General features: G+C 38.4%; 1 protein-coding gene across 1 annotated transcript; it reads left to right on the top strand.

The window, feature by feature from the left end:
• Positions 1-333: 333 nt before the first annotated feature.
• Positions 334-5,392, top strand: LOC134874233 (creatine kinase S-type, mitochondrial-like). Its single transcript, XM_063898297.1, has 10 exons — positions 334-456; positions 1,921-2,086; positions 2,373-2,571; positions 2,656-2,751; positions 2,855-3,076; positions 3,193-3,278; positions 3,636-3,759; positions 4,017-4,151; positions 4,245-4,370; positions 5,101-5,392. Exons 2-10 carry the CDS (start codon positions 1,944-1,946, stop codon positions 5,215-5,217), a joined length of 1,248 nt encoding a protein of 415 aa, XP_063754367.1. The 5' UTR covers positions 334-456; positions 1,921-1,943; the 3' UTR covers positions 5,218-5,392.
• The last annotated feature ends 5,819 nt before the right edge of the window (positions 5,393-11,211 follow it).

Genomic DNA, 11,211 nt, shown 5'->3' with positions numbered 1-11,211 from the left:
AAAGTTTACCAGAACGCTGTTGGTGCGAAATCCCAGCCCTTTCCAGTCAAAGACAGCAGCTCATTGGTGGGTGAAAATCATTAATACTGCACTTGAATTGCTGGGAAAGAAAATAAGTATAGGGGATCTAATAATATTTACCAATGCATTCATCTCAAAAAAGTTAAATAAAAAAAATTGCTTTACTTTAAACATAAACCCTTTTCTGCTTACTCAATTTAAGATGCCATTGATTGGCATGGGAAGTAATATTGTAGGCAAACTGACAGACATGCTGACTGGCAGTAGAAAGAGGATTTTCTGTCTGTTGCGCAGTGAGAGGCTAATCCTGAGCCAGTGCACCCATCCCAACTCGGTTCTTCAGTCTGCTCTCATTCTGCAGATCGAGCCTCACCGGACTGAGCTGCAGGAAACACACGGGCCATTTGCTGCCTCAACTCTTCAGAAAGACCTCAGGTGAGTAATAAACCATCCTCACCCCTCAGCTCATTTTCTTTTCAATATTTCTTGCCTTTTATGCTGCAATTGTATACATTATTCACTTTTGTTTTTATCCATCTTGAGACAGTCCTCTTAAAAGTTGATTTAAAAAAAACCCAAACATTTATATTGTTGTAGAGTATGCATAAGACTTGAATTAGATTTATTTGTGATCCCTTATTCTAATCATATTTGATAGAAGTTTCAAGTATGTTTGAATACACAATGTTCATCAGCTGTCTCTTGTGTTAGGGCCTCTTAATCTGCCTGATGTCAACAGCTAGACAGCAATCTGTTAACAACTGCTCCTCTCCCTTTTGTGTTTCCTCTTTTTAGAAAGATTACATGTCACAGGTGCCTCTCTTCATTACCTTCCCTCTTCATTTAATCTTCAAGTCTGGGACAAGAATCAGTCTAATCCAAACTTTCCACTCTCTTCTTAACCTTTGGCCCTCCTTCTGACCTTAATGTCACATCCCAACTGACCCTCACTCATCCTTTACTAGAATCACCCACTCCTTCTCCTTTACAAATCTTTCTTTTTTGTTGCCTGTGGGAATTCTTTCAATACATCCAACAAGTTTGTATTTTTGTCCACAATTCCTTTCCAAATCAATTTCCACTCACGTATTTTCTATGTTTTAGTCCTCCTCACCTAAAGCCCACTCTCTGTCTTTATGTTGTTCCCGTTTGAACCCAGCTGAGCAGTCCAGGCTGTCAGACAGGATCATATGTTGTCTTGGGCTGATGCCACCTCTAAACTGGCACTTCAGCTTAACCTCACTATAACCTGACTATAAATACTGTGTGTGGGTGTGCATGTCAGGTGACTTCATCCTATAGATTAAGACATATATAGAATGTTTAATGGGTTATGTGCAAAGATAAAGTAGCTTATTGAAATATCCTGAAATTCTTTCATTTTAAATGTAATTCTTTTTTATGATGCTATATACATAACTACTTATTTGATCACAAATTATCTGATCACCTGAGCCTGGGGTGCTCATGAAACGACCTATAAGAAGTCTTCTTCTCTAGTTTGAAAATAATCTCATCAATTAGACTTAATTTGTATCTGTTACTTGAGGACTAGATAGTTTAATGAAATTAGTTGTTTGGTCTGAAGATGAGTGTTAATGCTCTTCTAGATGCCATCTGTGACATTCAGGCAGGATGCTGTAGCACATATAAACATAAGCACATAAGCTGTCATATATAACTCCCAAAAGAAAAAACTATAAAACAGCTATAACCACAAGCAGTGTAAATACATTTTGGTATTCAGAGGTAAACTAAAGTACTTAAGTAATAAACGTTGATGATACTTGATGACCGTCAACAGAACACGGTGGTAGACACCGTATTCAGATCTTTCACTTAAGAAAAAGTAATCGTACCACACTGTATAAACACCTTTACCCTCTGACCTTTCACCAGGTAATAACCAAGACCAGGTAACCATGGCAAACTCTTTCACCCGCATGATGTCTGGCCGTAACACGGCTGTGATTCTGGCCAGTGTGGGAGCTGGCACTCTTACATCTGGATACTTTCTCTGTGACAACACTGCTGCTGCTGAGAGGAGGAAGCTCTATCCACCCAGGTACATGTGTGAGGTATTTCAAAAATAAACCCTACAGCCAAAATGCCTATATTACTGTTTCCATAAAAGAAGACATTAATTCAGTTCATCATGTAGGTACATTCAAACATAATGCATGGCATACATGCAAAACAAGCTTTGGAAATGCATTTTTAAAATGCAGACATGTATGAATTTATTATTATTTATAACGGGATTGGCCTTAGGTTACAGACTTTAAAACAGTTTTGCAAGTTGTAAAGCTTCTTGACCAAACACTAAGTATGTGGATTTTAAATTCCAACAGCGCTGATTTCCCTGACCTGAGGAAGCACAACAACTGCATGGCAGCAGCCCTGACCCCCACCATCTATGGACACCTAAGGGACAAAACCACCTCGAACAACTGGACTATAGACCACTGCATCCAGACTGGGGTGGACAACCCTGGACACCCTTTTATCAAGACTGTGGGCATGGTAGCTGGAGATGAGGAGAGCTACGAGGTTGGAATTCATGCTTGTAGTGTGTTGTTGATTCTTCAATCCTAAAATGAGATGAAAAATGAAGTGTTTTATTTTCCCTATCAGCTGTTTGCTGAGCTCTTTGATCCTGTTATCAAGGATAGACACAATGGCTACGATCCTCGAACAATGAAGCACCCCACTGACTTGGATGCTTCAAAGGTTACCCCAGTATTTCTCATAAATAATTTCTTTCAATCCCATCCTCCCACTATAACCTGCACAAACTGCCACACACAGTGACGTAATGCTTTCACCCTACCAGATCACCTCAGGAATGTTTGATGAGCGCTACGTGCTGTCAAGTCGTGTCCGTACCGGGCGCAGCATCCGTGGACTGAGTCTCCCACCTGCGTGCTCACGCTCTGAGCGACGTGAGGTGGAGCGAGTGTGTGTGACCGCTCTGTCCGGCCTGAAGGGTGACCTGGCTGGGCGCTACTACAGCCTGCGAGAGATGTCTGATAGAGAGCAGCAACACCTCATTGATGTAAGTGCACAAACATACCCACCTACACACTATTGACAAGCTTCTCTACTTGTTTTCCGATTTCTTTTGTCAACTAATGTCCCCCATGATTCCTCTGTCCCTTTACTGGCCACCAGGAGCACCTACTGTTTGATAAACCTGTGTCACCTCTGCTCACTGCAGCCGGGATGGCCAGAGATTGGCCTGATGCTCGTGGGATCTGGTAAGACGAGAAGAATCCCAGTCTAGAACAAATAGTGCTGATTGGCTGTAGTCATACCATTTTTTTCAAGCAATGTTGCAGTGTCCCATTTCATGATATTTATCTATGTGTTGGATGCAAAGGGTTATTAAGGAAATATTGTCTGACAACAGACACCATTAGAAAGTACAGGACCAATATGAGCACAGAAAAGTGGATTATACTGTAGAACTAGATAACATCGTTTTTAGATAACCTCCCCTCCCTACCTGTGCCTTGATAGCCCATTGAGAATGATTCAATTGAATCAGCAGATTAGTACTAACATAAACACTAGCTCTGGATTGGAATTTATTTCTGCTTTTATGGGTGTTTCAGGCACAACAACGAGAAGAACTTCTTAATCTGGATCAATGAGGAGGACCACACAAGGATCATATCAATGGAGAAAGGAGGAAACATGAAGAGAGTGTTTGAAAGGTTCTGTAGAGGACTTAAACAGGTATGCATGTGTAGAGTTTGAAAACATTTAAAAGAAATAATAATAATGCACGCAGTTTATCTAAGTGCAAGTATTGGTAATAGTACTTACAGTAGCTCTCACATACAAAATATAATAAAGAAAATAAAATATAATTACCACATCAAAAATCAAGGAGTAGAGCCTTATTTGTCTGACTAATCTTCAGTCTACTGCAACTATATTTCAAATGTATGTTCAGAAAAGTATAAAATACAATATTATCTTGTAACTTTTAGGTGGAGCATCTAATTCAGGAGAGAGGCTGGGAGTTCATGTGGAATGAGCGTCTGGGCTACATCCTCACCTGCCCCTCTAACCTTGGCACTGGGCTCAGGGCGGGTGTGCATGTCCGTCTGCCCATGCTCAGCAGGGTAATTAAAACAAATGCACAGGCAGTTCACCTCAAACAACACCTATTTCGTCCTGTATTCTCAACATATTGATGTTTAATGTTTATTGTTAAGGACCCTCGCTTCAAAAAGATCCTGGAGAACCTGAGGCTACAGAAGAGAGGCACTGGTGGTGTGGACTCGGCAGCTACTGGAGACACCGTCGACATCTCTAACCTCGACCGTCTTGGCAAGTCAGAGGTAATCACCTGACGAAGAAGCTGAAGTAAAAGTAGAAATTAGTGGCAGGAAAACACCGAGTCACAATGGGGACAACAGACATCCCAACAGGTGCTGTGAATAAGAATATCCCCTGCGGTTCTTTAATCTGTAATCCAGGCAGGGATATGCCAGGTAAGATAATAGACCTCTTTCTCCTGAGCTGAGCCTTTCCTGCGGCACTTTCCTACAGACTGTGAGGACAGTCTCCAACGCACACTATCAATTAAGTCTGTTAAAGGTCATTATTAAGGTCATGGTTATGGATGTTACTAGATCTGCCACCACAGTCAATCCTTCCTGAAAGGCTATGCTCAGGGAGCAAACATCCTGTGAATTAGGTAATCTTGCTAGAAAGTAATTTATATAAGGGAGTGGGGATGGTGCATTGCAATTAGACAACACTAACAATGTACCAAATATAATGCATTAATGATTGCACCTTTTGAATGGTTAATCAACCATCAACTTCTTCTATCTGGACATTACTCTTTTCCATCCACACACACTAGCTAATTTCACTTGTTTGCTTATAGTTCCTATGCTTTAAATCGTGCCCCACAGTGAGATGAATATTACTTAAGAGTTCCTTAAGTTTAGAACCATAATAAATCATTCACATATATTGTATATATGTATAGTGTAACCTGAACCTGTGTAACTCTAACCACATTAAATGTGTGATTTTTGACACGTTACAACATGTTCACAGGTGGAGCTGGTACAATTAGTCGTTGATGGCGTTAACTACCTGATTGAATGTGAGAAGAGACTGGAGAGGGGGCAGGATATCAAGATCCCCTCCCCCATCCCTCAGTTCAGGAAGTGAACAGCACCTCTGCTGGGTATCCTGGAAAAGAGCAGGCACTCCAACCACTGTTAATTAAACTGTTGGTCTGAGAAGATATTCATGCTCTGTATAGCACTGGACCTACTTACATACACGATAAATAAATGACGTGAACATTAATTCTAGACAGAATAAACTTGATTGAAGAAACGGATGTATTATTATTGTTTGTTTTCCTCAAATGCAATAAATTAGATAGTATAAACATCTTATAAAAAACAAGGTAATTAGAAAGAGCGTTATCTGGCTAAAACTGAAAAGAACGCACGACAACGCCTACTCACTCTAGTCCCTTCTTTCCCTCAGAAAGAGGCCATGGCTGACTGCCAGTCTTAATAAAATGAAGCTATATATTGGACAATAATCTCAAAAACTTTGCAACTATATATTTAAGTGCTGAACCCCTGCTTGTCCTGACCCACAAACAAGACTATAGCCACTGTTATAGCACCAAGTAAAGAACTAAATAGCATCAGGAACTAAAAAATTGTCCAAAGGATGGATCACTTCTCAGCAGCTGGTGGATAACCTGGCATTCAGACCTCACCTTTCTCAGGCGTTTAATCCAGGGGTAAACGGTCAAGCTCATTGCAAACACCAGACAGAACAAACAAAGGGGGCTGGTCAATACTACAGTAAAACAAATGTATTGTATCTTAATAGATGCTTTTGAGTGTGGATTACACTTTTCGATATTAAATGAAGATATTAATTTATTAGTTATTTGGGTGAATGGCCCTTGTAAGTCCTAAAGTCTTTCTGAGTTGCTCTTCCTTTTCTGGCAGCAGATTAATGACGTAGATCTACTAATGCCATTAAGATCTACATTAACAAGATTAGTGTGTATATGAGTGTGTGTTGGTGAGGTTTAATGCTGCAATTATTCTAATCTCAATGAGGCTAGGATGTATCTGGCAGGGAATACAATTAGATGTTCTCAGCAGGGATAGTGAATATGTAAGATTGTAATTCACATAGAACAAATAGTGTTTACACTAACTGGTATTTTCAGCTTTAGCTTCACCACAGATGGTTCAAGTGTTTTGAAAATGTACACACCCAAGGGACAAATATGAAACTCAGGTTAAGCAAACTCTCCTTGACACTGGAATCTTTTTGAAAATTGAATTGATGATGAATTGGTCCGACTGTGGAGAACCAGGTAAACATTAATGATTAAACGTTAAATAAATGTTCAACAATAAAGGAAAACTGGTGGACACTCCCCTCTGAGCTATCCAAACATACTAAGACATAAGCCCAATGGGTTATTACGACAGTGGATATAAAATACACCAGGGAATGGATAACATTCATTGGACATCATCAGAGGTCTGACAAGTTTTCAAATCCTTGGTTTTCCCATTTGACTCAAAATGAGGCTGTGTGTGTCTTTGGGGATCATCTGTATGATGCTTATAGGAGGTAAGAGCTGTAAAATAAATCAAAAAATCAGTAAGTTGTGGTCATTGTGAAAAATGTACATTCTGCTTTGCCAGCAGTGTGTGGGTTACAGTGTTTCACCTGCTGGAGTGCAAACCCGGGCTCCTGCACTCATGTTTGGGACTGTGCTGAAAATTATGACCGCTGTAGCACCTCTATCGGTAAGATGAATTTACCACAATATTGTGGCTTTGATATGTTATTATTACCTTTTATATTATTATTATGTATGGTGTGATTTGATTAGCCAGAACTTCTGTGACTATTATCATATAGTTGATCTTATTGTATGTAACACTTCCTGTCCTTTTCTCTTGCAGTTGCTGAAAATTTGATCACAAAAGAATGCATGAGAAGTGATATGTGCAATAACGTGGATTCTGTCAGTGTCAGATGCTGTGCTGGGGACCTGTGTAATGGAGCGAAACACACTGGAGTCTTAGTCCCTCTCCTTTTAATGCCCATAGCCATCATCACACTGTTCATTTGAACCCTTAAGTCCTCATGTTTACCTTTCCATGCTGTAAAAATTGGAATTTGCTTCATTGTTTAACGCTTTCAAATGTGAAAGAAACTGCTGATCATACATAAGTTACAGTAAGGCGGTGGTAATCTTTAAACATTTAGAGACCTTAATGAAGCCTGTAAATGCTCAAATCTTGGCGGCCCATTGAAAAGAAATTATTTATCACATTGTACATCTTTAATTATTTTGATGGTCATCTGTATCATTTTTTAACCTGCTAATATTTCAACAACAGCTTTACCACAATTTTTGTTACTTTGGACTGAATCTAACAAAGTCGCTTTGCACCTTTATTTACCGTGCATTATCACATGTGTAGTTCATGAAACCAGGCAGTGGAGGGTGGTATAATCAAAGGATGACACACAAACATGAGAATGGTCAGAATAGTATTAATATGTAAATATGTTCTGAGACCACCAAGTTCAGAACCCTTTGTGTATCAGTTCTCAAATTAGATTTTTAAAATCAGTTCAGATAATGTTGATGTCATCATGACAAATCATTTAGTCTTGCTACATATTTTTGGTAAATTTGTTACATACTTGATTGTCATAATTAATAATAATAATAATAATAATTGATTAAGGTAATTTTCCACCAAAATAAAACAAACACCTTCTGTTGTGAATCTTCCATCATTGATATGTTATTATTGAAGCAGTGTTTTATTATAAGTGGTACTTTTTGGCCTCCCTCTATTGGGTACTTTCCCTATGATTGATGTAAAATAACAAAATGCAAATTAAAAGCTGTTGACCATTTTGTAAAAGTGAACAACTCACTTGCACCCAGGGGGTCACTGTGTGATTAACTGGGGTAATTATACTGCAATACCAGATTAAAGGACAAGGGTAAAATTCACAAAAATGAGTGTATAGTATTGCCTGCACTTAAAGTCATTCGGTGAGTCTTCTGCACTGCAAAATCCTACTCAATCTGTTCTTGATTAAACTTCTCTTGCTTTTTATTCCAAAGCCTGGATATGATTTATATAATAAGTTCAAAAAATGATGAATTGAATGACGATTTCGAGGCACATCTGGGATAACATCACACGACAGACATGGCCAGTAAAAAAATATTTTAAAAACCTTCCAATTTCTGTATGTAACACTTAAAAGGATAGTATTGTTCAAATCTAATGTAGTGTCTAATGTAGTTGCTGGAATCAAGCTGTTATTTATTTATCGTTTATTTGGTAGGGACAGATACAATATACATTGACAGACTGAAAACAGCTATCCGATGCAAGTATCATAGTGTTTTTAGCGAATGGTAGTTTGCAACACTCGTCCCTAGAAGGGCTTTTATGGAACTAAAATCACACTTATTATAAGTTGAACTGTAAAAAACAAAAAGTCAGCTAAATGACATTTAGTAAAAGTTCCTCATTTAAAGGGCCACTAATATGCCCTTTTCAGGATTCATAATTTAATTGTGTACCTCTAGTGTGACATCAAGCTTCAAAAAGCTCTTTATTTTTCTCACACTGACTGTGCTACAGCACCTCTTCTCTGAGCCCATTCTTCAGATTGGTAAGCTTGCCGACTCTGTGGTGAATGATAAACTGCTTAGAGATGTACCGCCCCATAGCCTATCACATACAATGTGTTTGAGCACTATCCAATACAAGCAGGAGTCCTACATAGTGATGTCACTGTGTCACGGAAGAAACAATATACTACAATCGAGGCGTTTCAGGCAAGGGGGTGTATGGGAGAGAAACTCCCTTTGATGTGAACTTTGCAAACCATTTACATGCACTAACAAACTGGGAAACCCCCAAAAAATCTCTGTAACAGATGTGACTAAACCTAAAAAACAGTGATATAACTTATAAATGATTATAGTTCAAGTACAAAAAAATGTTCTGTAAATACAAAACTGAATGATTCCCTTACAAAAAAGGTTGTACTCTATGCCAAATTAATATTTCACCTATATGTAGTCATTTCTTTAATAGCCCATAACATTTTCTATAAATCATCTTCAACACTCTCATAGAAAATACAGAACACACTTTGAAAGGGGAAAACAAATTGAGAGAAAGAATAGTGACAGATTTTGCCTTCTGTGGTTTATTCACTAACCAATCCAGTGTAAATAATATCTTAAATAAACATAATTTTCTCTTTCGGTTAATTCAATGTTAATAATAACAACGCAGGCATGTCTCTTTCTGTATAGGGTCACATCTCATCCATGAAGACTTCCAACCCTTTTAGCCTGAAAAGTGACAGACTAATTTCCAGTCCACGATCACAGGCCTCTATAAATACATTAAAGAGCATTCATGGCTGCTATTCTCAGTGCAAGAAACAAAGAATCAGACTTTATCTCTCCTGTTTGATCATTCTCTAATGAAGACTGAAAATGGCAACACATCGAGCGAAAAAAGACATCCGCTGGTTAATTGAATCATAACGGCTGAGCAGATTTGAGATTAATTCCACGTAAGGAGAACATCAAAAGCAAGCGAGTTAGAAGGAGGTCGAGGGGAATAAGAGCACTGAGGCTTGTGGGATAATCCCATTAAGAGCTGAGAATTCATTCAAACTGAGGATCCACAGCTGTACAGTATGGAATAGATTATTACAGCAAACCTGTATTATTACAGTTTTAGAACATTGTGGTGTATTATTCTGTGCTCTCAGTATTAAGCCAGTTTAATTATGTTTCAACCACTATGAAAGCTATTTCAGGGTTCCTCTCTGGAACAGATTGGATTACAAAAAGGAAGAGAAATGCATGCGTCATCTGTTAATACTGACTGCCAAGCACACATTTTCATCAATTGCAATAGACAAACACATTTTATTATATGTACACACATGTTGTTGCAGGGTATAGCAATGATATATCAATGACTAAACTGCAAGTTTTTCCTCCAGGATCAGACTCTTCTGAAGTCTTCCTTTAAGGTATTCACTCTGTGCTACAATGTCGTCATTACTGTTTGGCACTGCAGAAGCAACTCAGTTTAGCACCAGAGCATCAAGCTCTTTGTTGATGGATGGTCACCCGCTCAATGTTCAAATAAGCATTAAGACATAATGGGATTGTATCATACCACGTGATATTTATAAAAAACATTCACATTGGTGAAGGGCAGCATAAGTCCACAGGCATGCTAGCAGCTAAATTATACTGTTCTTGGCTTTGCAGTGCTTAGAGCTAAATGCAATGTTAGTGTGCTAAGAAGAAAATGTTTCAACGTTATTGAACAATTATTCCAATAAATCATAAAAAGGCACAAACATGAGTTTATTACATTAATTCAAAAGTGTGTTAACAAGATAACGATGAAAATGCCAAAATGCTGATGTTCAGCAGGTATTATGCTCGCCATTTTAGTATTGTGTGCTCCCCTGCTAAGAGTTGCTAAATAGCACTGAACACAAAGAGCACTTGAAGCAGTACAGGAATGTCTGAAGTTTTGTAGATATTTAGTGATTACAATTTATCCTGAGGTGGGGCATGTCTGTAACACATTCACTGTAATGTTGAGATGTTTCATTAAAAAAAATGCAAATGTCAAATTCATTGCGAATTGTGGGGGGCTCTGGAAACGGCAAATGCCTGCACAAAATATCATGCCGATCCACCAGCTGGAACATTCATCAATGTTCTGGCTAAAAAAGGGCTGATTTGAATCCCTCCTGACCAACTTCCAAATCTCTGCTCCTTCATCCACTGGCCTGAAATAACAGGAGGAACATTTGAGTTGTTTTTCAAGGAAATATATTGGTTTGTTATTATGATTCAGTTTTTCTACAGAAAAAACAATCTCCTGCTGGATAAATAACCACTGCAAACCCAATACAACTTTGCAGGACTTGACTGAAGAACATTCCCACACTTTAATATATTGCTTATGAGTTAAATGGATTTATCTTGCAGAGCAAACTATCAAAGCAAACACCCAGTGAACACTCTGTACTTTAATGCAATGGAAAGAAAGGCTTATAAAAACATTGACTCAAAAAACAGACCATAGCAAG

This window comes from Eleginops maclovinus, chromosome 12 (genome assembly GCF_036324505.1).
Source record: "Eleginops maclovinus isolate JMC-PN-2008 ecotype Puerto Natales chromosome 12, JC_Emac_rtc_rv5, whole genome shotgun sequence".
Classification (NCBI taxonomy): domain Eukaryota; kingdom Metazoa; phylum Chordata; class Actinopteri; order Perciformes; family Eleginopidae; genus Eleginops; species Eleginops maclovinus.
This window is presented reverse-complemented; position numbering and strand designations above follow the sequence as displayed.